The 27,023-nt window shown below is 29.2% G+C and overlaps 2 protein-coding genes across 2 annotated transcripts in view; both read right to left on the reverse strand.

The window, feature by feature from the left end:
* Window positions 1-122: 122 nt before the first annotated feature.
* LOC105206242 (protein lethal(2)essential for life) lies at window positions 123-4,360 on the reverse strand. The gene is made up of 2 exons (XM_026137757.2): window positions 4,166-4,360; window positions 123-2,254 (listed from the first exon to the last, which is right to left on the reverse strand). The coding sequence occupies exon 2, from the start codon at window positions 2,246-2,248 to the stop codon at window positions 1,718-1,720; it is 531 nt and encodes a 176-aa protein (XP_025993542.1). The 5' UTR covers window positions 2,249-2,254; window positions 4,166-4,360; the 3' UTR covers window positions 123-1,717.
* A 1,704-nt stretch (window positions 4,361-6,064) lies between these two features.
* The window catches only part of LOC105199825 (D-2-hydroxyglutarate dehydrogenase, mitochondrial), a 29,764-nt gene continuing 8,805 nt past the window's right edge, over window positions 6,065-27,023 (reverse strand). Inside the window, exons 2-8 of the mRNA XM_026137756.2 lie at window positions 16,319-16,608; window positions 11,726-11,923; window positions 11,092-11,285; window positions 9,831-9,999; window positions 8,836-9,134; window positions 8,331-8,499; window positions 6,065-8,249 (exon numbers count right to left, since the gene is read on the reverse strand). Of these exons, the coding sequence (XP_025993541.2) occupies window positions 7,981-8,249; window positions 8,331-8,499; window positions 8,836-9,134; window positions 9,831-9,999; window positions 11,092-11,285; window positions 11,726-11,923; window positions 16,319-16,580 (1,560 nt within the window). The 5' untranslated portion in view covers window positions 16,581-16,608 and the 3' untranslated portion in view covers window positions 6,065-7,980. The remainder of the gene's footprint in view (window positions 8,250-8,330; window positions 8,500-8,835; window positions 9,135-9,830; window positions 10,000-11,091; window positions 11,286-11,725; window positions 11,924-16,318; window positions 16,609-27,023) is intronic.

A 27,023-nucleotide genomic window follows, 5' to 3' on the forward strand; every position in this document is an offset into this window, starting at 1 on the left:
CATGTTAATATTATTAAAAACATGTTACAATTATACATTACAATATAATACCAAAAATTTATAAGAATTAAACATAAATGTTTAAAGACAAGATTGTTCGGCAATAATAATAGTACACAAAATTAAATTAGATATTAGATCTTTATTGAAGAAAATATTCACAAAATATTAAGCGTAATAGAAAGCGAATAAAATTACAAATGACTGTGCGAAAAGTTTCGCAAAAGTAAAATCATTTTATTAATATGTGGAATATATATATGCGTCGTCACTTGAACACAATTGCAATCGTCTAACTCGAAATACGAAGTGCATTACGTAATATCTCGCCTATAACTCTAACTTACTTCCTGGCTAGTGACGAGTAATTAATACCGCGTGATTTACTTATATCATTCATACATATTTTACGTAACTCGCATTCCTTGCCAAAAAAGAGTTGTTACGTAAACCATCTATAAGTACGAACTCTAGATCGAATTGTTAAGCTAATGATAACACGAATAAATTAAGTGAACGATTACATAAGAGCGACAAGCTCTACGGAACATACGCAACAGCAGTTGTTACATTTTAATAGCGAGTCACATGAACCGTTCGAAACTCAATCGCCGAGACGAACCCAAATGATGTAACGTCTAACAGCGTCGTAAAAGCTTTGTAATGGTGCTGCTGTCCACCGACATTTATGCTTCTTTTCAAAGCTATGAAAAAATAATTAACACCAAACGCGACTATATATGCTCGTTTTTGTACAATTTTCTACAATTATAGCTAATGACGCTGTACCTATTGAAGTCTCCCAAACGCCAAAAGAATGAGTCACGGCCGTAATTATCGAATCGATGTCTATTAATTTCCGCTCTTAAAAAAGTTTTATATGCAACCGAATGTGAGTCTCTATTTTGAACGCAATAGAATGCAAATCTAATTCTGCAGTCTTTTTTTTAATCAACCTTAAACTGCCTCAAATAACGATCATGACTCATCTTTGCCACGCGCATATATATATATATTTACTGTATCGATATATCGTTTTGATCGGTTGTACACCCAAGGACTTTGATTCTGTCCATGGGGAAATTTTTCAAACTGAGAAGTCACCACTTTCTACATATTTGCAGTTCATGATTAATGAAACAACTAAAGCTTATTGGTCGTTACGTTAATCATAAACTGTAAATATGTAGAAAGATAGCGACTTCTTAGTTTGGAAAATTTCCCCATGGACAGAATCAAAGTCCTTGGGTGTACATAACAATAGACTGCGAGGAAACTGAACAACGCGAACCGGTCGTCTGAAATTACAAAGATATCTGAAGGTTGTCTGAACATTCAGAACTATGAATGTCGATCAAAAGTGTTTAATTTTAAGACGTTACAATATTTTATTTTTGTAAATAGCTGAAAGTGTTTTAGCTTTAAACGGTGGATTTAAAACACAAAAAATATTTAAAGTTGAAACATTTTTAATAAATGACAAAATTGAAACAGAGATTTTAACGATTTAAAATTGAACACTTCTTTTTTGAGTGTACCTCTCTTCTCGTCAGCTTTAACTCTTTGTTTCTTCCTAAATTGACCTACTACGGTGCTAGGAGAAACTATTGGTCTCAGGGTGATTGCGACTGTAAAACACAATATTTCGAATATTTCGGTGGGATTAATCTCTCAGACGTTGAACCACTTTCGCGTTATCCCGGAACATTCCAGCGCGTTATTTGAACTTGATGGCTGGGAAGTAGGTTCGTCGAATTGGCAAGATTCGGTCGCCCGGCGGCGTCACTTTGGGCGCCGTGATGGTCAGGATGCCGTCAGTCGACAGGCTGGGCTCCACGCGGCTGATGTCGTAGCCTATAGGCAGCAGATAGCGGCGTGTAAACTGTCGCTGTACGTAGCCGTATCTGTCCTTTCTATTGTGATGCTTGGCCTCGACGGTGATGCACGTGTCGTCAGTGCGCACGGTGATCTCCTCCGGCGTGAACGGATGCACGTCCACGATTATCTTGTACTTATCAGGGGTGCTTTCGACCGTCGCCCAGCCGCCCGGCATCTCGCGTTCCAGATTTTCGAATACGTCGCGCCATGGCCGAAATCTGTCGCGGATCGATAGATCTCGCGGTAGCCGCCAGAAATCGTCGCCCAGACTCAATTTCCGGAAGTGCTCCTCTATTTCACGGTGGTAGCGATCTATATCGTTCCACCAGTTACGGAATATGCTTCGATCATATCGAGATACCAACGCCATGATTTCCTGCAGACAAATAGAAACGGAACATTATTTACTTGAGTTACCTTTGTAGTTTGTATAAGTTATTTTTATTATAAAATCTATATTATTTCATTAGGAAACTTCTGAATGAATGATAAAACGTACAAAAGACATATTGATAATAATCGATTTTAAATAAAATTTAAATATAATAATAAACATAATAATGATAAGAAAGGAAAATAAATAATTGTATTATTTTCGATAAATAATTATAAGGTATTTAATTAATGTAAGCTCAAAATTATTGAAAAAAAGTGTCTACGTTGATATGGTAGTATTTAAAACTTTTTTAATAAACTTAAAATTTAGAAAGCAATAATACTGAATACAAATGAAATCTAAATATAATATAATATATGATAAATATAGATTTAGTAATAACAAGAATATAAATAATTCTATTACAGCTAATAAACATCTGAATAATTATAACGTTTTTAAAAAATTTGCGAGCTAAAATTACTAAAAAGTATACCTAGTAAAAATATATCTTAAATAAATATTTTAATAAATATTTTACGTCTTATCTTTCATATTTTTGTACTTTTCATTCCAATAGCACCAGATAATTTATAATACTTATTTAAATAAGAGTAATACTTTATGTAAAATACTTTATATAGTATATTTCATATAAAATACTTTATATAAAGTACATTTGTTTGAAAAATTTTAATAAGCTTAAAATCTAGAAAGTATACCCAAAAAAATCTTTTTTTTTGTAATTATATATACATAAATTATATATAAATATATAAATAACAATTATATATATATATATATATATATATATATATAAATTATACTAATTTTACATATAATTAAATATAATTGTACATATATAAAAAATTTTTCCCGGAAGTTGAGCAATTTTTATCTTACTCTCTTAATATCGTCTACTTTTTGCATTATATAAAATTTTGTTTACACGGTAATAAATATTTTGGTGTAAAGACGACAAAGATATTTATATATTACCCTGTCCTTCAGTCGTAGTATATAGAATGAATCATCTATCTTTGAAACAATTTTTACTCGAGAACGAAAATCATAAACGGTCATCGTATAACTTTTGGCAACGATATCGTAATAAAAGAAATATTTTTGGCTAGAGAAATTTAGCTAGATAAATTAGACTAAAATGTTGAAAAAAGACTCCTCTTATTTTAAATAGTTTTCCTTACTAGCAAAAATTATAAATGATCATTAATACCCAGATAGCACAAAGAATTCGAAAAGAATAAAAAAATTTAGATTTATGTCATCAATTCTGAGTTAATTTGAGACAGAAAATTCTGTCTGCATCTCAAAATGAAAGTAAACTCATTTGGGCAACTATAATAAAACAATTATTAACAATATCTTTTGTGTTCAAAATTTAAAACTAATGAACCTTGAAACAATCTCAGTAATCACAATAAAGAAATATTGTCCACAACTGATAATATTATATAAATATTATATGAAAAAGTAAATAATATATTATTTACTTTAATATTTTAAATTATCAAGTATATTACAACTTTTAAATGTAATAATTACAAAGTGATTATTTTATGCATAATTCACATTAATTTTTTACTTTAATAATATACGTAAAACATTTTCATAGTATATTCTACGGATATTAAGGTAATAGGTATATTATGAATTATCTAAAATGTAACATTATGCTCAAAGGTCCCTAAAAAATTTATATAAATTGCTTTTTTAATTGTGGCTTCAATCGTATCAAATTATTTTTCACATAAAAACCTCTTTCATCTCGTTATTAATCGTAATATAATTTTAAACCTAAACGCAGCAAAAGATGCACAACGATTCAATTCGAGCATGCAAGACGTGGATTATCGATTATTCAATAGAAGCTAGGCGAATCACAATACATACCTTGTCACTTTTGGAAAATCACTCGTTTCGTTCGTCAATACTCGATCGTAGGGCACGTTGAATGCTCGATTCGTAAAATTGCTTGTCGAACTGCGCAATAAAAGATTCGCCGCGGGACTTGTTTCTTCCGACCGCGAATTCACTTTGCGGCTAACTGCGCAACTAGTGCTACTACGCTGGTTTATATTCAGTTTGCCGCTCTTTTCTAGATCGTTCGATAGTGCGACGTACGCATGCGCAAGATGATCTCGCGAGGCTCGCGAGTATCTCGTGCGATATCTCGCGCCTTGTCTCCATTATAATAGAATCAATCGCCTAAATAGATCTTTCTCAAAAGATCTTGAAGAAATATTTTTAATATCGAAATTGTTCTCGCAAAATTAAAATATGATTTATTCTTACGAACAAAAAGAGCACACTGATTTTGTGTATAATAAATAAATATTTAATAAAAGTACTAATGTTAGTTATACAGCACAGTATTGTAAAATATTTCAAAATATTACTCCAATGTTTCAGCAACATTTCAGCAATGCTAAAATGTCATCAACGTTAATATTATATATATATATTTGTTAAACATTACATATCAATATTTCTAAAGCAGACATTTTATTATTACTGCAATATTGCTGAAATATTGTAGCAATATTTAATTTGTAATAGTTTTGTTATGCTGTGCCGTATGAGTGGTATTCACTACAAACTCATACTTCAACGACAACAAGACAGCTTGACAAGATTTTAAAGTAATAATATGTATCTTTGCTTAAAGTTAACGTAATTAAAGAACATGATTTTATTTTGAAAATCAAAGTCTTCGATAATAAGATTGTATAACTTAAAATTATACATAGCATTGAAAGATTACAAAAACATTATATAAATTTTACATTGAAAAATACCAAATAAAAAATTTTTCAGTATAATTATAAATATAATTATATCGTAATTATACATATAATTATATATCAAATATGTCCGTATATATTAAAATATATATAATTATATAATTATGTATATTATGCACTAATTTTTATATCAACTTATATAATTATATATAACTATATATATATTTATATGTAAAAAATTTATCAGATCATTACTTTCAATCTTGCTCTATGCTGTATTCTAAAAAATATTTCTACATTATATGGTATTTTCCATACAATAAAAAATATAACATTTCAACAATATTACAGCAACATTGCACCATTTCAGCCGTTTTAGACACATTGTAAAATGACCGCAATATTGCTAGAATCATGATATCATAGAATGTTCTATGTTGTACGGATAAGAATTTTATATTTACCTTCTTTCATAACATTAGGAATAATAAAAATAAAAAAATATCAACACATTTAAATTGTAAAAAACAGCTCAAAACAAAAGTAGATTTTAATGCTATTAATTTTCTGGATAAATTTAAATTCCTCCGAACTGCGCGCCACATGTTTATCAAACTTTAAAACGTAGCTGTCAAGTAGATCAAGAAATATAATATCATAAATTAAATTACTAGTTAATTAATAATTTTGTTGACAAGCATCTCTACAATCCCTTAATTCCTATTCCGAAAATTGTAAAGAATGTATTACGAAAAATATTACATCAGCCAAAGTTTCAACCTGTATCTGCTTACATTCTGTACAGGTATCTTAGCCGCAGTTTGATCACTGAAACAAAAACAATATTCAAAGTATAAAGTAATAATTTATCCTCTTTTTATTTACAAAAGTGTAACAATTATTCTCAACAAAAACATTTTTTTATTTCACTTTGTATAAACATGATGATTTTTCTTCAAATATATAATAAATGTAAAAACAAAGTTTTAAAATTTAATAATAAAAGAAGAAGAGAATAAAAAGTATAACAACCACCAATTTCAAAAATAAAATCTTTATTAGAAATTTATTTTATTCATTATATCACCGTTTTTTCTAGATAAAATTCTATAAATGTTTCATTTAATCCTAAGCATGACTACATTAAATGCAGGCAAGTGTGCATATACGCAACAAAAGAGACTCTTCTTTGCATTCCTTTAATATTCAAATCCTCAGTTCACTCGCTTTTTATACAGTCACAGTCTCTTTTTTACATATCAGGTACATATTTATGTTATATCGATATTGATATTTCAAAATTAGATAATTATATGCATCTAGAACATTCTATTTGCAAACACATATAAAATACATTTTGATATTTCTCATAGCTATTACTAATTACGCCACGTATCTATTTTGAGTAAGGTGTTAGTCATCGAAATGTTTTATCTGTTTTTATCGACAGATGGAAAATAGCCAAAGCAGAAGTAAATAAAACGTTGTATATAAAATCGCGCATGTAATGCCGAACACATTCGTATTAATAGTACATAATAGGAATACTTCGGCATTCTATTAAACATTTTTCATGAAAATATTTATTTAGATAATTGTGTAATTTTATTTAATCTCCTATCGATTTTATTAAAATGGCACATTAAATGATATATTTACATCACTTTTGATTACAAATTATTTTTACCAGAGTTATGCCGTATGTTTTTAGATTATATCTTTGTAGATATTTATGTTGTGTTTACACGAATCTTTTTCATGCAGACAATACAGACAATGTAGACTATATAAATTATTATAAATTGGCTTACACAATACAGAAAAAAGTAATTAAATTATAAGTTAATACATCCAATATTGCTATTAATAAAATAAAAATATAGCATCAAAAATTAAAAACAAAATATAATTTTTATTATTTTTGATAAATCCCCCTTATATAGAAAAATAAGTATTGACGAATACTGAGTATTGACAGTTACTATATGAAGTCCGAGATTTCTTTCTTGAATACAGTACTACTGAGAAACATAAATTGATAAGTCCATAAATAAAGAAACCTCGATTTACATCCCAATAAACAGACAATATTTTTTAAACGTTTTTTTTAATAAAAATTTTTTCGTATTTAATTATTGTATTATATTGACATATATTTTCTAGTTACATTCTTATTTAAACAAATAACAAAAAAGTTATTCCAGACGCTATTCCGCGCACATTTATGAAAATAGTAAAACTATAATTTTATATATGTTTATATAAATAATATGTTTTAAATATACATGTTTTATTTTTTCAATGACACATATTGACTTGATCTATCAGTTATATATACGTATCAGCACAAAGTGTTCACAGGTCAACACGAGAGATCAGTTCGCAACAATTGCAGACGTTAAGTATCGTTGCGACTTAGATGGATGGCCGCTTGAAAACTTTCGAAAAAAAATCATGAAAACTTTTGCAAAAAATGTTTTTTAAAATATTACAAAAATGTTGTTTTGCTCATTGGGATTATGTGGTGTAATAATATAATATTTATGCGGATATTTCAAAGAAATTCATACAAAAGTATTCGCCAATACTAATACTGACAATGAGTATTCACCAATACTGAGTATTGGCCAAAAAAGTATTGACCAATTTAGTTTTGGCCGATACTAAGTACTAAGTTTTCAATACTCATTTTCCGTAAGAGCCGAATCTTCAATAATCCATTATTTTTATGATATATACTGTAATTTACGCCTAACCCTGTATAAAATCTTGCTTGTAAAATCAACGAGCATGGAACACCAAATACTATCTTATTAATATTTTACAATACAAATATTTTCTTAAACATTTCATGAAGACAATCTTTTAGATAGCCGAGCGATTTAACTCAATTTCCAATCAATTTTATTCGAATGGCACATTGAATGGCACATTAATATTATTTTTGCTTATAAACTACGATGATCATGACGATTCTGTAAGTGGCTTTAAAACCTTATATGGATTCAGAATGCCATTCGGATCCATCATTTTTTTTAGATCGTACATCATTTCGATCTCGGAAGAACTTCTACTCAGATGTAAATATTTGGTCTTCTTGAATCCGATGCCATGTTCGGCGCTGATGCTTCCGTGATGTTTTGACACATATTCAAAAATGAACGGCTCCAATTGCGCGGCCACATCCTCATAATACTCCGGAATGGAGACTTGTACATGAATATTTCCATCGCCTTGAAGAAAAGAAAATTATCTATGAATATTACACATATTTCTAGGCATCTGAATCGTCCTTATTTTTAAGGAGATTATACCTAAATGGCCGTAACCGCTCGTTCTAACAACACGCGGATCACGTATACGCTTGCGAAGTACCTCGACGACTTCATAAAATGATGACAGAGGTAGAGAAATGTCGTACTTAAAGACATAACCATCACGTAAAACACCTTCGCTAATCCTTTCTCTAAGGGCCCATATATTCTGCAAGTTAAATTTTCATTACGAGGACGTGAGATGAAAAGTATTCTCAAAAATTTTATAAATAAATCATCGACAGATAGTTATTCGACAAAATCCAAATATGTAATACATACACATATAAATGTTTATCATATTCTAATTTTTCCATTATCTCTTCTAATTATTTTATTAGACGTTTAGTCTATTTAGAATAATTTCTATTTAGATTAAATTCTTTATTTGTGTGTGTGCGCAAGTAGATGCCATCAGTACTTTACGACCAATCCTCGAAGTAAACTAATAACACGAATGTGATAGACAATTTAATATGACATACATAATTTTTTAGTTACATACATGAAGTTTTGTTGTTTCATTAGTCAATGTGCCATCTTCAATGATGTCATCATTGATCGCTTTTTCTACAAAAGACGTTAGTTTCTCTTCATCATGGGCAAGATGGCTACCGGAAGTTTCAATAATCATATAAAAATCGTGACCATCTTCACGGCTTGTTAACGGATTCTTCAAACCCAAACTGTTGATGGATACATCAATAGATAGTCGATCCATCATTTCGCAGGAAGATAGAATCTCACCTAGTTGGCGTTTCGCTAAATGATACGTTTGCAATACCTTATCAAAGTTTGCCAATCCTGTAAAAATTATAATTAATGTACAAAATGCTGTCAAAAGAAAATTTTTATATTTAAAGCTGGAAAAGTTTTTTGTGGCAAAATGTGTATTTTATGTAGTTTGCTTGACATTAAATTTGATATATACATGGAAGAAAATGTATTCTTAATAAAATAATTAAACTTACTCTTAGTAACAATAAATTAAATTTTTTCTTTGTAGCAAAATTACTTTGTTCTGAAAAAACAACATTAATCCAACAGTTCAGGTATTCAAAATATTCAAGAAAATGATTTTTTTATTACTATCACATTTTCTAAAATAGAAAGTATGTCCTTACATAAGTTATTTTTAGTTATTTCTGACGTTCTGGACTAAAATAAAATATTTACTTATTCATAATTTTTAGATTTAAGTAGACTTATTACTTTTAATAAAATTGTTTCCTAACAAAAAAATAATAATTCCTGTGTGTCAAGAAAATATCCTCTTCTATGATAAAATTTCTAGTTCGTTGGCAAATTATTTATTTCAAATATTTTATTGCTACTAGAAAAAAATATTATTAGAAGTAATTATTTCTTTTAACTAAGAAATAATATTAAATCAAGAAAAGATAATTATTTAAAATGAATACATTTTTCTATTGTATTATATTTTTATATCTTTATATTTTATTTATTTTATATACACACCTAGAACCATTATATACATACCTAGAAACGCAACGTTTACGCTCTTTGGCAACGGAGGACACTGAATAGCTACCTTGGTTACAATTCCTAATGTACCTTCAGAGCCAATGAAAAGGTGCTTTAAATGATATCCGGTGTTATTCTTCTTTAGCGCGTTCAGCGCGTCTACGATGTTACCATTTGCCTTCACCTGAATAAAAACAGTTAATATTAATTAACTATTTATTATTTTTAATTATGTTATATTGCAAAAAAAATTTCATCCTCGAAAAGAAAAAAATTTAATTTAAAAAAATGTTTAAAGACCTAATTTTATTCTTTTTAATAATAATTCCAGATTTAATAATATAAAAGTAAATAATTAAAAAAAAATAATATTAATATATAAAAATTTTATGTATACTATACAAGGTTTATATAACAAAAATATCAATTATAATGTATAGAAATTATATAATACATTTGTATTAAAAAAAATATTACTAATAATACTAATTATTTTCAAATAACCAACGTAGAGATTTAAAAAATACAATACCAGGACTAATAAGAATCAGCTGCAATTATTAATGCACATTTCCAATTATAAACCTTTTCCAAATTTATAAAACATAAAATTAATCAATCAAAAACAATAAGTGTGTCAACTTATGTTGTAGTTATCCTCAGCACAGTATAATTACTCTGAGGAAATTCGTGTAGATATATAACATTTTTATTATGCAATTTTTCCCAAGCTATCGTTTGAGTCTACTCGGGACTTGATCGGTTCAGCCGTTACTGAGATTTACTGAGAAATGATAATCTCGCGTGCATGGAAATCACTGACTCGTGTAAAGAGACGCGGTCTCTCTTCGCTTCGCGTTCATTTGGCACGACCGCGCCTCTTGATTCACTCATACATTAACAGGAGGAATATTTCATCTCCTCTAACATTACTTTACATTTGAAAAATGCCACTTCGGATAACTCGCTAGGATATCCCTTTATGCGTTTCTAGCGAGTATCCCAGGCTTTAACTCAATAGTAACACTTTTGAATCAAGGACGAGTGAACATCTTCATGCACTTCAATAATATTGTTATGCTGAGGATGGTTCCAAAATGAATTAAAATGTTCGTTATTTTTAACTGACTAATTTTATGTTTAATAAATTAGAAAAAGTTCATAATTGGAACTGTGCATCAATAACCGTACTTGACTTTTATTATCCCTGAATTATATTTGTATTAATTGTATTTTTAGATACATAATAATAATTTCAACGCTTTATATAACTTACCGCTTCAACTCCTAAGACGTTTCCGTGGAGATTGCCGTAACGCAGAAGTCGCAATCCCCCAGCATTTGTGGATACGCAACCGCCAATCATGCAACTACCTTTTGCTCCCAGATCCAAGGGCATCATCAGGCCGACGGTAGACAAATGATTCTCCAGATCTTGTAAAACGCAGCCAGCTTCGCATGTCAGTATACCTAACATCAAGTGTTTAGGTTTTTTTTAATATAATGATAGCACAAAAAAGAAACGAATCGTGCAATTTGTAATATCTTTTCGGTTATCTAAGATTCCAAGAAATTCTACCACAATGCTATTCTCTTATGTTATCCACTGAAACATATTTTTACAAAAGATGCATCATTTAAAAAAAGTCGAAATTTTTTTCTAAATTTAATTATTTACCTAATTCGAGAATCCTTATACAGAATAAATTATGTTCTAGAATGTATGTATAAACTAAATTAAATCTTTCAAACTTTAAATATTCAAATAAAAAATTTGGATAATGGTAGAATTTAGCAGATTATAATTGCAATGTGTGTAAATGATTTTCGTCCAGCTTTTCTAACATGCTTCTTCGAAGAACATTCAAATACATCTTCGAGTTGATGTCATAATTGCACTTATCACCTACCTGCCAATTCATTCGTGTTCAGAATTTTGTTCATAAGCTGCATGGAGATGACGATTTCGTCAAACACAGGGTTGCTTCCGCCGACGAGACCGGTGTTACCACTTTGCGGACAGACTGCTAATCGTCTCTCATTACAATATTTTAATATGGCCGATACCTCCTCGGTGCAATTCGGTTTTAAAACTAACCGACTGATACCTGTAATTATCAATTATTTGATTTAAAAATGTAAAAGAATTTTGTATTTTTGTATTGAAAAATATTAACGATGCATTTCTTCTTCTTTCTATTTGAACAATTAAATGATAACCGTGCTCTAATCTGTATCTTTTATATACTTCACAATTAGAAAAAGGATTTTATATATACTAAAAATAACATACTCTGTAGGAAATTTACTTTACTTTAGAAATAAGTAAAGCATAAATTTCTTAAACTGCAATTATATACATATAATCATCAAAATGATTTATAATATAAAAACAATACGTTCTGTGTAAGTGAAAATAATATGTAACAATAAAAGTTAAAAAATAGAAGAAGTAAATAAATCACATTATGCATTATACGTACGACTGACCAAAAAATTCCTTGTAAAAGTTTTCGAATTTATAATTTTTAGTGATGGGCTAAACAGTTATTTTTATGATTCGGTTATAACAATTATTGTTATTTCAAAATAACCAGTTCTATAAACAGTTATTTGGTTAAATGATTACTAATATTTCATACTATATTACCTACACTACTGTACACATTACATGTAACGTACGACAATTCAATGAGCATACTATTTTGGGAATTTTAGAAATACAGCTTCTCTTAATAAATCAAACTTATTGGATTATCGCGCATGTCACATCATCGCACTGGTCTGTAAATTTTTGAAGCATGTTGATTAGCTGCAAAATAGAGAAATTCTTCAGTCTATATAAATCTACTCTCCTGCAACCAATCAACACGCTTCAAAAAGTTGTCTTGCAATATAATAGCATTATTGCGCTTGTAAAATTTAATTTGTTCACGTTGCTTAAAATCCCCAAAAATATTATATTTAAACGTAAGAGAGAGAGAGAGAGAGAGAGAGAGAGAGAGAGAACAAAGATACTGACACGGAAACCGTCGGAACTGTCTCTCATCAATTTTGATGAGTTTTGAATATGTTATAGAATACCAAAAAATATTACTCATATTTTTTTTATTTGCTTATCTTGAGGTTTGGAGGTTGAAACACTCCTCGAAAATAATGAATTTTTTCGTTTTTAGCGAATATCTTTGAAACTATGAGATATATGAAAAAATATTTCATATAAAAGTTTTATAATTTTTTATACTCTATATAACGGTGCATTTACTTTTTGAAAAAAATCAAATTTTTTTAACTTATCCCCATTTTCACCTATTAATTTTGCAAAATACAAAAATTAAAGTGCTTCAAATATCGAATTTATTTATATATAATATTGTAATATTATGGTTCCATAATTCAATTTTTGAGAAAACGAGATGACAACATTGTAGGGACGAGTTAAAAAATTTGATATTTTAGAAAAAATGAATACACCGACAAAGTAGGTATATAATACCACAAAACTTTTGTATAAAGTTTCTAAAAACGATAAAATCCCTTATTATCCTTATTACCCTCCCAGAGAAGCTATGTAAAAAATATTATGGACCCAAAATAAAAAAAAATAGTACTTACATTTTTACAAACAATCGTCTTTTTCCTCCGCTACTTCTTCTTCTTCTTCTTCCCATTTTCGGCCCCAGCAGGAAGTAACACCGTAAAACGTGGACGTCTCTTTTCCTTTCTAATAATGTCCCAAAAATTAATCCCAAATTGTCACTCCATTGTGAGGTTCTCTTTCTTATTCATTGTCAATTCTTTAGAATCTTCTTCAGTCGAGGCGTTATCCTCTTCTTCTTCTTGAGCGGGGAGACGATGGGGAATCAAGGGGAAAACTTTTGTATGAAATTCTGAAATTGTGACAATGTATTGTGACAATGATCGCTCGCAAAGTTTTACATATACTGACCGCATTCGATCATCTTGCACAAAATTATAATTTTATAGACTAATTACTGTACAGAAAAACATTTTGCGTAAGACGATTGAATAATTATATTATTTGTTCGATAAGAAAATGTATTCGGAAGCCTAAGCTTTAGTTATTGACACACTATATTTAACACCGATAATATCTTTTCCTTATGTATTTTAATTGACTTGCGTAAGAAATGACCGTCGATAAGAAAATGTAAAAAAGTAATATTATATGTTATCCGAAGTGCGCACAAATTAAAATTAGTATTAAACATATTCAAAACATAGAAGTATGTCAAGTTGTCTTTTCGCGTAAGAAGAAATGGAAGATAACGCCTCAATTGAAAAAGATTCAAAGAAAAATAACGCTTCAATTAAAGAAAATTCTGAAAAATTTACAATGAGTGAGAACCTCACAGAAAAATGCTCTGATAATTTCTGGGACATTATTAGGGAGGCAACGAGGAGATGTCCGAGTTTTTCGGCGAATATACTTTCTGTAAGGGTCGAATGCGAAGAAGGAGGCAAAAAAACAGGGCAATTTTTTGTAAAAACGTAAATACTACTTTTTTTTAATTTTGGTATCCATAATATTATTTTTTTACATAGCCTTCCCTCGAAAGTAATGGATTTTATTATTTTTAGAAACAACAAAAGTTTTATAGTATTTCGTATTCTGTACAACAATGTATTTATTTTTCTAAAATATCCAAGTTAACTTACCTCCACAATGCTGTCATTTCGTTTTTTTAAAAATTGAATTATAGAACCATATATTATTATATATAAATAAATTCGGCACTCAATGCACTTTAATTTTTGACCTTACAAAATTTTGATATTTTGCAAAATTAATGAGTGAGAAGTGAGAGGATAATTTAGAAAATTTGATTTTTTCTAAAAAGTAAATATACCATTATACAGAGTATAAAAAACTATAAAACTTTTGTATAAAACATTTTTTTTCATATACCTCAGAATTTCAAAGATATTCGCTAATAAAAATGAAAAAGTACATTATTATTTTCAAGAAGGTTTCGAGAAGGTTTTCGAGAATGTTTCAATCTCTAAATCTCAAAAGCAGATTTAAAAAAATAAAAGTCTAATAATTTTTTACATTCTTCAACATATCTAAAGTTCATCAAAATCGATGACAGGCAATTCCGATGGTGCCCTTATGCGTGAAAAAAGTGCAATCAACGTGAACAGTCTCATTGTAATGAAATAACTGTTTAGCTCGATAATCGTTATTTTCCAAATTTAATGACGATTACTGAAGTTATTTTTCGATAACGGTTACTCAGTTAACAGATAACAAAATAACATCTATCACTAAATATGCGAGCCGACCACTTGCAGACATCTGAAATTATTTCGGATATAGTAATAATCGTTTCAAACTCCTGCAAAAAAGATTAGTGGAACCAGATTTAATTTGATCTGCATAACCTTTGTGAATTATACCAAAGATTAATATTTTTCTATTACTTTACAATTACGTCATTATCATTCCTATTGAAAAGTATAATTATGTAACAAAATATGAGGTATTTTTGAATAACTCAAGGTGTCTAAAATTGAAAATTGATATGTTTTATGATATATTTCGAACACCGTGTAGAAACTCTTTTTTCCATTTCGCCATTAATTTCAATGATTAAAGATTTCACTTTTCACCTTTCTGCCCTAGAGAAAAAGTTATACGATAGACCCCCTGGTCCGAACCTCCTATCTTATTCCGTCTTCACACAATAAGCGTTTAAAACATCATAGGGGGTCTCCCAAATCTCCTAGTATGTTTAAAGGTTAAATAAAAAAATTTTAATGTAAAAAAGTACTTAGTGCTGCTAAATTTCCAAGTACAATAAAGTAATAACGTTCACACACATACACAGATTAAATTGATTATTATTTATAATATTAATAACTTTACCTTAACATTTTTATTAATGCAAAATAATTAAAAAATTATATCATGTAAAAATCATATAATTCCTGTTTCAAAAAATAGCAATGATTTTCATATAACAACAAAAAATTCGTTTTCTTAGAAAAAGATTTTCAGCATTATTTATTCTCTCTCAAACTATACATCTTTAATGTCTGAAACTTGCCTGTTGGATTCAGTTTTCTTTTTTTAATTAACTCAAACATTATTTTTTACCAAAAAAAATAATGCAATTTAATTATTTTCCAATTATAATTTGGTATTATTTTTTCTATATATGTATATAAATAGAAATTATACAAAAGAAAAAAAATATACATATTTTTTAAATAATGATTTATATTCTAAATTACTTATATTTAATTATATATATTCTTTTTACCCGGATACACTTAAATTTTAATTACATTGTTATATTTTATATATATATATATATTTATTTATTTATTATAATATTACAAGTCTATTATATTTTGCATCGCAATGATTTTTTTTAATTAAAAACTCTTTCAATTTCTCTCTATTTATTTAAAAAAAAATTAAAAATTCTTCCCATGTGCTCTCTCTCTCTCTCTCTCTCTCTTCTCTTCTCTCTTACCTCTTACGGTCTTTGGGAAATCGATATTGTATCTTTCGCATTCATCCGGATCCGTGATGAAGCGATTGGAGCCAAGCAACGAATCGAAGAAACGAATGTCTGCGTCCGTGACCGTGGCGTAGGGTCCACGTCGCATTTTATACCTGACCGACGTTAATTCGGGTTTCGCAGTCGAATAGTAACGACCCGTGATTTTTCCCAAACATCGAGCAACGGCCTCGTTGCACGACCGAAACGGGATACCCATCAGCGCGCCTCGCATCCTGATTGTTTCTCACAGTAAATTAATTCTGAAAAGGAAAACAAAGCAAGAAAAAACTTAGAAATGAAAAATAATTGTCTATTATGAATCAAGCTAAAATTTTTTAATACTTAAACTTATTATAACATTATGAAATATGACAAATATTTCGATCTATATACACATATGAAACTATCTTCAGTATAAAAACATAGAGTAATTCCGATATATGTGCCGCCTATTTAAAATTTAATTTATCAAGTATTATTCTATATGTTTAAGGATAAGTTTTTACGTTGCAATACATGACTGATTAATTACTACGTCGACAAATTGATTCAACTCATTACGATTTCGTTACTTGTTCCTAAGAATCATATTAATCTTATTTAGCTGGACATAAAAAATAATTTTATTAAAGCATCAAAATACTTGATTATAGAGACTGAGACTTTTAGCTTTTCTGAATAGTGAATGCCTTATTCTGGCTTTATTCAAAAGGGGGGCAGGGACGGTTTCAGTAACATATTTCCTCTTTTATTGTATGTGTTGTGGCGTGCAACATGGACATCCTAAAATATTATTTTCTATTTATATCAAATGAATAAAAATAAATCAAATAAATAATCAAATATTATTTTTATCAAATTACTTAAAATTTCTTAAAATTGGTCAAAAATTGAAATGTTTTTTTCTTATTTTCTCACCCAAATTTGGGTGAGAAATTCCACATCCAAAAAGCTCCATAACCGCCATAAGAAAGTCTCCATTCATACTAGATTGTTCGTAGAAAGCTAATGGACTTCGAATGGGACGTTCTTCCTCATTCTTCGTATTCTTCCAATTTTTTCCCATATGCAACTACTACACTTATTTCTCTCTATGAAAAATTTTCTTTCTTTGAAAAAGGACAAAAAATTCGAGTCTTTAAAAGCTCTCAAAATTTATCTCATCTCGATCAATTCTTTGCCAGTAAGAAGCCTTCATTTTAAAGCATGAACATGCAGCTACTTGAGCGACGGGTCAAGGTCAGTGAACAAAGGGATACATATTTGCTTAAAAAAATAAAGTTACTCTTTACGTAAAATATGCGTCTTAAACTTATATAAAAGATTTAAAACAAACTTTCTAAATAACCTAATAATTATATAGAACATTCAACTTGGTTGCTAGAATGTTAAAACTTTTTTTTTTGTGGCATTGCTCATTACTCTTGAACGTCCTTCATAATTATTTTGATGATTCAATAAAGTGGTTTTCAGATGATGTTTATATCCAGCTAAATTTTTATTATAGATATTATGTGCAAAACTGTTCTTTTCATGTAACTTTGCAAGTTTTTTGTAGCAAAAGGGATAGAAAAATTGTAAATTTTTAGATTCTTACGCGATACTTCAGCAAAATTATTTTTTTCCGTAGATCTCATTTTGTAATATATATGCCCCCCTCCTTTCTAACACAGGCTCGTATTCAGAGCATGTTTCTGAAAATGTTATCGCATTTTTTGTCAATCTATCTTTATCATTCTATCTTTATCGTTCGTTAGACAAAAGACAAGGATAGAACAAAATCACGCGTTGACGTTTTTAGTTGTGTGTGAACATCAACCATAAAATTAATAAGTCTCTGATAGATGCAATTGAGCTGATAGATTGTATTTTAATTAACGATTGATTGGGATGCTTATATTCTAAAAATGAATAATGCAATCCAAACATCCCATACATCTCAAGAAAATAAATTTTCTACACGCGGCTACATACGATAGAACTTTTAAAAAATTTGGAAGTCTAGTAGCGTCTTATTAATTTTATTGATATTAATATTCACACGCTCTTCTAAAGAAGTTAGCGCATGATTTTGTTATTTTATCTTTGTCTTTCGTCAATGATAAAGATAGACTAACAACAAACCATGATAATATCTTTCTTCAGGAACACGTTCTCAATAGAGGCCTAAGTGTTTAAATCATTTATTATAAATGTGTAACAAAAACATATACACAGTATTTGATTAGAACAATAAATTTGTATTAATAAACCTAATCGCAATCTTTATCGAATTATTTGACATTTTTATATCTATATTTTATATTATGGTCATTACATAATTTAGAGCTAATTTGGATTCAATAAAATAAAATTTTTTATTTAGATAAACAAAAGATATTGAATTGAACTAACGTAAATCAATAAATAAACAAATAAACAATTTTTCCACTAATAATGAATAAATGACTTTTTTCCACTAATAATTAATATTTTTATCATTCATCATTTCGTTAATAAAAAATATAAAAAAGTTAATAAAATAATTAATTAATAAATAATAAATATATTAATTAAATATAAAATTTTATTAATAAAATAAGATAAAACTTAATAATCTCTATTAATAATTATTTAATATTTCTATTAAATATTTAATTTTTATTATTTAATATATAATCAATTTAGTCTCACAACACAATTGCACTATTTTAAAAAGTATACATATAATAAAATACATACATTAATAAAATACATACATACATACATATGTATATATATATATATATATATATATATATATATATATATATATATATATATATATATATATATATATAGAGCCAAACACATGATATTATCGTTAATTTCGATCAAAAATTTTTTTTTAACTAAATTTTAATATGCAGAAATAAACTGCAAATCATAGCTGTCCAAATCTGTAAGCAATAAATCACAAGTCTTGTGCATACTGAAATCACCGAATAAATTCATTGAAAGAAATTTCAATCTCTTGAGCGGTGTTAAGGGTTAAGGGCGCATTAGAAAACTGGCGCCCTCCTCATCTCGCGTCGTATTTATTAAATCGCTTGATGTGTTTACACCGCCTCTGCACACAGTGTATATAAAGCTGAGTATACAACACTTAGCGAATGAATACCGAACGAACAGCGAACGCGTTGTTCGATTCATTCGGCTAGATTCCCTCATGAGGCGATACAAAAAGAAAATTTTTGCACGATATACGGAATGTGTGTGTTCGTTGCTGTTTGCTCGCTAAGTGTATACCCAGCTTAAAATACGGTTTAAAATGTACTGGCAATACTATATATCTATAATATCTATAATAGTTCGCGTTACGTATGCAATAGGCTTTCATTATTATCGTTACATTTCGAATATATCAACGTGCATAATTTCTTAATTACATTGCAGTATAATTTATCGACGCAATAAATCATAATTTGCTGATTGAAACTACCGCCATCTTCAGCTCATTTATCAACTTCAACGAATCTTTGCTCACGTTTATTATCGACACAGTAATACTTTTGTATTACGAGAATAACTTATCTCTCCAAAATCTAATGAGGAAGTAAAAATGGACCATTTGCTCCATTAGTCTGTTCTTTATCTTTAAAAGTTTTGTACTTTTCTCAATTTTCTTTTTTTCCCTTAACGTCTCATTATACATATATCTATTTTATCTTACATACAAAAATTAAAAAAAACATGAACCAGTGCTCATAGACAAATCTTTTATTTTTATTTCAAAACCGTTTTGAGTAATGTGTTAAGATGCTATTATGGCTCTGTCATTGGTTGATGACATCTTAAGATAATACTTGAGACACTCAGAACAGCCTACAAAGAGCAGGTCTAAGATTTTACAGGTCGTGACAAAAACTTATAAATGTGGTGTATTGACTTTTACTATTTGAATTAATTGATTAAATAAGATTTAAGATATGTGTCGTATAGTGTATGATATCGCAATTAAAAATAAACTGTACTATTTCTCTATCATCAAATCACTTCGTTTTATTGTATATAATCTTTTCCAAATGTAAATTGCCATCCACATCCTCTCAACATAAAAAAATGTACTATGCCAAATACTAATTAGTTGACATGTATTTACATATAAAAAGTTATATTTTATACTTTATTTTATAGGTGAATTTTGTGATGATACAATATTTACATAGTGATACACCTACATAATGAATTAAATTACATATGTAATGTTTAACATCAGAATTACCAGATGAAGAATTTTTCTCAAATTTTAATTTTGTTACTATCACAGTGGAAATTTTGGGAGCAAAAAAAGTTTATGGAAATTTTTAAAGGAGGAAAATATAAAAACCTATAATATTTTTTTTAAGAATTATTGTATTAATTTATAATACACGATGTTCTTGGTGTATTCATTATAAATATTTAAAACTGATAAGAAAATGTATTAACAATACTGCTTAAAACTCTTCTCGAGTAGCTTCAATTTTGAAAGCGTCGCTTCGCGATAAGCATCACGTATCTAAGAAAATAAACAGAAAAACTATTATAAACCTAAAGATATAAACTCGGAGATAACATCATATAAAGATAAGTGTTTATCTTGAATTAAACTTTTTCTTTCCGTTTTTTTTTTTCACACAAGCATCCATCTTCCATATCAACAAAGATTTTCGTGAAAATTACGTGCGTAAAGAAAAAAGACCTGATGGGAAAGAAACCGTCCGACTTGAGTTTATCTCTTTTAGTTTACGATAATCGGATAATCTGAATTATTTCCTAGAATAAACGTCCTTCCTAAATGTATAGTCAAATTCCTTCTTTTTCGTTTTAGATCGCTTCGTGACCGTAGTCACGATAACCCATTGTGGCATATGCAGATACGCGGGATGCAATGTACGAATTGCATAGAGAATAATTACAAAAAGACGTCTGTCGCAACAATCTCAGACGAGCATTAACACTGCTATCCGTCTCAGCGTTACAGTGATTAAGGCGTGGCTATCTTAGCGTGCCTATTTATAGCCGGACGTACGTGCGGTGGTGCGCCTTTCACGCGCGCGATTGTGCAGAAAGTGCGATTCGTCGTGTCTGTAATTGATATAAAATCACGTATACGTCTCGGCGATCGACGTAATGGCGCGTTGAAAAGACAGCCGCATGAATAATCGAATCTATCATTCGCGGAGAAAACCACCGTCCGTGAGCCAATCAGATACTTCTTTAAAATTACTGGATATCCGTCGCGAAATTGCAAGCTCCAGTTTATTAACACCACAGAAAAAAATTACTAAATTTTAATAATTTTAAGATTTATTAAAAAATCTATTAATATTTATTAATAAATAATTATTTTGTTTGAATAGTTTTAATGAAATATTTACTAAATGTGTAAATATTTATTTAGTACAAGAACCACTAATTTAATTAACATTTTTTTATAGAGTAAATATTTATGTATCGTAAAGTAAATATTTTATTGCAACTATTCAAACAAATATTTGTTAAAATTTGATTTTTTTCTTTCAGTAAACAAATTTTTTTGAAGAAAGGTTCATTTAGGTGTAACTTGCCTCAAAGAATTCTTGAAAGTCTTTAATGAAATATCCTGTCTTGTTAAAAAAAAATCCATTTTCAAGAATAATAAAAAAAAATATTGAATTAATTAAGATTAAAAAAAAAATTTAGAAATATTTATTGATTTTTGTATATTACAATGGTAATTTTATAAGCCACTGGATAGTCTGCAATAGTCACAGTGAGAATATATAGGTGGCGTTAAATTAGGGACTGTAGATCCCTTCTGTAAAAATGATTGAGAGCCACTGATTAATCTGAAATATAAAAACAATTAAAAAATCTCAACAAAATATCTTCGCAAAAGTTACGTCTCAATTACTTCAATACTTTTTTCTTAAAAGATTCATGAGAATAAGCCTTTTTCAACCATAACAAAGCAAAATATTCATTTAAGTGAACATTAAGTTAGAGATACAAGTGTCGATTGCTTCTTCAGATTTTTGTATTTGACATCAAAATGCGACTATTAAATTCGTATTTCATCGAAATATCATTGCAAAGATGTTTAAAAAAAAAAACTTTCTCTTTTCTGATACAAGGTTTAACAATACAATACAATCGTACTTCTTTTACTTAATCATCATTTATTACAACAATCTTTTATTGTTATTATAATCTTGACATAATTTACTATTATATCTATTATTCGAAGCTATGAAGAAATAAGGCTGGATTTTTCCTCGTATTTCGAAGTTCTTCAAATACGTGGCGTCTGCGAATCAGTGACTGCAGTTCGCCAATATATTAAAATATACAAGAAAGCGACCTACCTCCTGCAAGATATTTTGGGTTTTAATTTTCTGCTGACGAGTTAGTAATCGTATCTCTTCTCCGCCTCGAAGACACGAGACTATTTTTATCAAAATCTTTATCCGATTATTCGAACCGTGGCTACAAATTTAACGCCTTCTATCCGCGACGGTGTTGTATACAAGGTCAATGCCGTGACATTTCGTAATTTCACAAACTGTCGTGGAATGCGAATTCGAGTCGCTCCAGTTTCGAATCAAACGGAGAGTCGAATAACAAAAAATGACACCGGAAGTTTCTCTTTAAATTGTTCTGCGCCTTTGATCAAAGTGTGACGCGTCAGAAGCATCGTTGCGTTTCACACTTTCAATATACCTTTCGCATGCAATATAATTCTATCAGTCTATACAAACGATTCGTGGCTTTCCGTTCCCATCGATAAATTACAAATAATCAAGTAAAAAGAAGCGTGACAAAGGCGCACAGCGGAGTAAGAGGGCGCGAACAAAATGCGCTTTGTACGCATTCTGTCGTTTCCACGCGCTCGCCCACTCGTAACAGAAGAGTATCGTTAATATCCACGGTGTAACTGTATTCGCGCAATTAGCAGTATCTCGTTCGAGTGCTCTTTGCAGTGCGTTATCCCTCGGTAACGTTATCCGATGTAAATTATATCTTTTTCACGATTGTGCGTTTATTCAGGTGCCCTACATATCGATTTAATGCGAATAAATAAACGCATCGTGTTCGATCATATCGCGATTTTTAACAATTAACAGAAGACATTTCGTAATTGCGTCCATAATTAATCGGCGGAACGTTCCTTTCGCGACAATATCTTTGTGATCCGTTCGTTAGACCGTCAGCTATCATCGTTCGCGAAAAAGCGTTGAAAGGAGAGAATTATTAAGAACTTAATTTTAGCGTGGCCAGCAGGTGGAAAATAGAAGCGATGGGTCGATGAAGCTTAATCCAGCCGCTGAAATCTTAAATGCCCAATCGATAAAACCCGTCGCGTCGTCGGTAAAGCGACATCAGGACGGGCGTAACTTGTCTTCATTTCTCAAATTCGGGGATCACAATGGGGAAGAGCGCCGCCCAAGGAACGCCGCTCGTAACGATTCGTTGTAGGCCGTACCACGAGACTCGTTAAAGTTCCATTAGGCTCTTTGAAAGAAATACTAATACAATGGAGACAAACGGATCTCTGTGGCAGACAATTTAAAAATCATTTCAACAATAACGAATGGATAATAGATATCAACCAAATGTTTGACTTTTTATTACGAAAATACATGTGCTTACATCCTTACTTACTTATAAATATACTAACCCGTTTTTATTTTTAGTGTTTGTGAAAGAAAACTAATAGATTTATCAACAGGTTCTCTTACTTTAAGTTAAAATGAACATAAATGTAATTTAGTGCATTAGTGATATTTTAATTTTTGAAATTCTTAAATAGAGATCTATCCTTAACCTTTAACTAGGTAGGTTGGGTGGCCATAGCACACCCCAAGTAACGAAGAAATGCATTAGAAACTTTGTTGTGGAAAAGTACAGCAAAAGTATTGTCTACAAGTCTTAATGTTCATTTTTTTATATTCTTCTACCTCTTAAGAGTTCAACTAATGTAAATTTAAATATAACGTAATATATACTAATGAAAAATATAACAATAATAATAATAACATTTTTGTATGTTGTCAGCACTCCACTTACCTATACAACTTACGTACCTTGTGACCACCTATCTATTTAAAAGTTAATGAAGGAGATTGTAAATTTTATCAAATACACTTACGTTACACATTGTAAAGAAATATATAAAATTACATAAACAGCAAATTTAAAAATTACGATCTATAGCGATATTTATACACATTTTCATTATAAATTGTGATTTTGTATTTGTTCACACATATTATTTTGCATATCCTTTACAATGTAGAATGTGAGGCTTGATACCAATATTCAATAAACCAACAAACAGCAATATAACATCAATATTTAACAATATAACTGTTACGTACAACATGTTATATTACATTTATATGATTGAATGCATAATTATAACCGTGATGTTATGTAACTGTTAGTTGATGTTTATTAAGTATATAACTTCGCAAAGTTTATACTTGGATAGCGTATGCATGCGACGACTCTTATGCTTATTCTCGAATAAACAACACGCAGTATTCAACATAAGGTTCCTTTTCGCACGTCTGCAGAAATTGAACTCGCCAAGACTACATCCAGTACTGCGCTTAGATAACTTAAAATTTATCTAGATATAAATCAGATAAATTACCTATAAATGTATCTTAGACAAGATAAAGATAATTTAATTTTCATTTATCTAGATAAAAGATAAAAAAATTCATAGGTTTATCTAGATAATTTTCAGATAATATCGTTATTGAGCAAAAAACAATTTAGAATATAAAATATGTTTATATTTTTATTTCTAAAATAATATTTTTAAAAATAAAAATTCTTTAAATAATTACACTGAGAACAAATATTTCTCATTTTTAAATATTATCCAAATAAAAATCAAAAAAAAAAAAAAATATATATATATATATATATATATATATATATATAAATTACATTATATAATAATTGACAATTTTTTTTAGAAAAGCTTTCAAATTTATAATTTTGGGAAAATTTTTATATTGCACTACTATTGATCTGAACTGCGTTTCAATATATACTGCCAGTAAAAATCTATAGTTAGCATTACGTATTTATAGATTTTCAGTACTAGCAATAAATTTTGCAATCTTGAAAAAATCTGTTAAGATAAATGGTAACTTAGAGCTAAAAACAATACTTCATCTTCGGTATTTGCATTATCTCAGATAATTTAAAAAGATAATATTTGTTTTATCTAAGATAAAGATAAAGATAACGTACAGTATAATAATCTAGATAAAGATAAGATGAGACTATTTCTTTATCTAGATGATTATCTAGATAATTTTATATAATCAACGGCAAACACTGATTATATCAGTTTCAATCTTTGGTAGTATATACATATAATGTAACATATACATATAATGTAACAAATTTATCGTCATGCCCTCTATTAAAAAAGAATTATATGTAGATATTATTTCTTCGTTATCTAAATTTGTAGTTCTGATGTTTTACCCAATGGGTTTTACTTATGATGATGCCAAAGGTGAAGCTCATTGGGTAAAACATCAAGTTTAGTCTAACCGTAAGTTAACTAGATAATGAAAACTCAGAGACCTAAGAGAGTAAATATTTATTCTTTCGTAAAATTAACGAAATCATTATTCTTTAGAATAATTAACCGATACTATAGATTAGAATTTCTGAAGATTACATTCAGCACGAATGCGTGATGCAGATGTGATACTGGCAAGTTTCGAGATTCCTCAACGAACAAGTATCCCGTGGAGTCAAATTGTTAACTCTTAATCAATCGCGTGGGGCATAATAACGCAATCACTTGTATCAAATTGCATTGCATGAATGGTTCACAGAGTAAAACAGGCTTACAAATACGCAATAGCCTTTTGTATACGTATTATGTAACCTTTTCGTATGTAACCTTAAATATGTATTTTGTATTTGTATAATGTACATAATCTTTCGTGTGTAGATATTTATATTACATAGATATAATTTTTTGTATGTGTATTTTCTGATATATCTTTTTTGGCGTTTAATCTGATCATCAACTTAGCTCATTACTTAAAATTAGAAATCTAAACGACTATGTAAGAGTGTCTATTAATTATCGACTTGATCAATCCAGTAGAAAACATAATGGCGTAACCGCTTCATGCAAAAATATGGTTGCATAATTCTTATTTCAAGACAATCTTAAGTAATGTCTTCAGATGCTAATATGACTCCAAAGCCAGGGGTAAAGTCCAGTTGCGCACAGACCGATCGGACACCACCAATCACGTAATCTAATCTAACCCAACCAACAGAAATACTTTAGACATCGACCACTATGATTGATGGTGTCCAATCAGGTCTGTGCGCAACTGGGACACTCCCAAAGCCAGAATTCATAATCAATTCTTATATTTAAGACCGTCTTAAGTACCATCTTAAGATGTCATCAACCTGCAATTATAAGTCAGTATTCAAAGTCGATTCTTATTTCAAAACCGTCTTAATCTTTAAGTAGATAGGTAAGTGGTTACGTAGTTACGTAAGTAGATAGGTGGGGTGCTGACAACACCCTAAAGAAATATTATTATTATTGTTATATTTTTCATTAGTATATTATGTTATATTTAAATTTACATTAATTGAACCTTTAGGAGATAGAGGAATGTAAAAAAAAAGAACTTTA

This window comes from Solenopsis invicta, chromosome 7 (assembly GCF_016802725.1).
Source record: "Solenopsis invicta isolate M01_SB chromosome 7, UNIL_Sinv_3.0, whole genome shotgun sequence".
Lineage (NCBI taxonomy): Eukaryota > Metazoa > Arthropoda > Insecta > Hymenoptera > Formicidae > Solenopsis > Solenopsis invicta.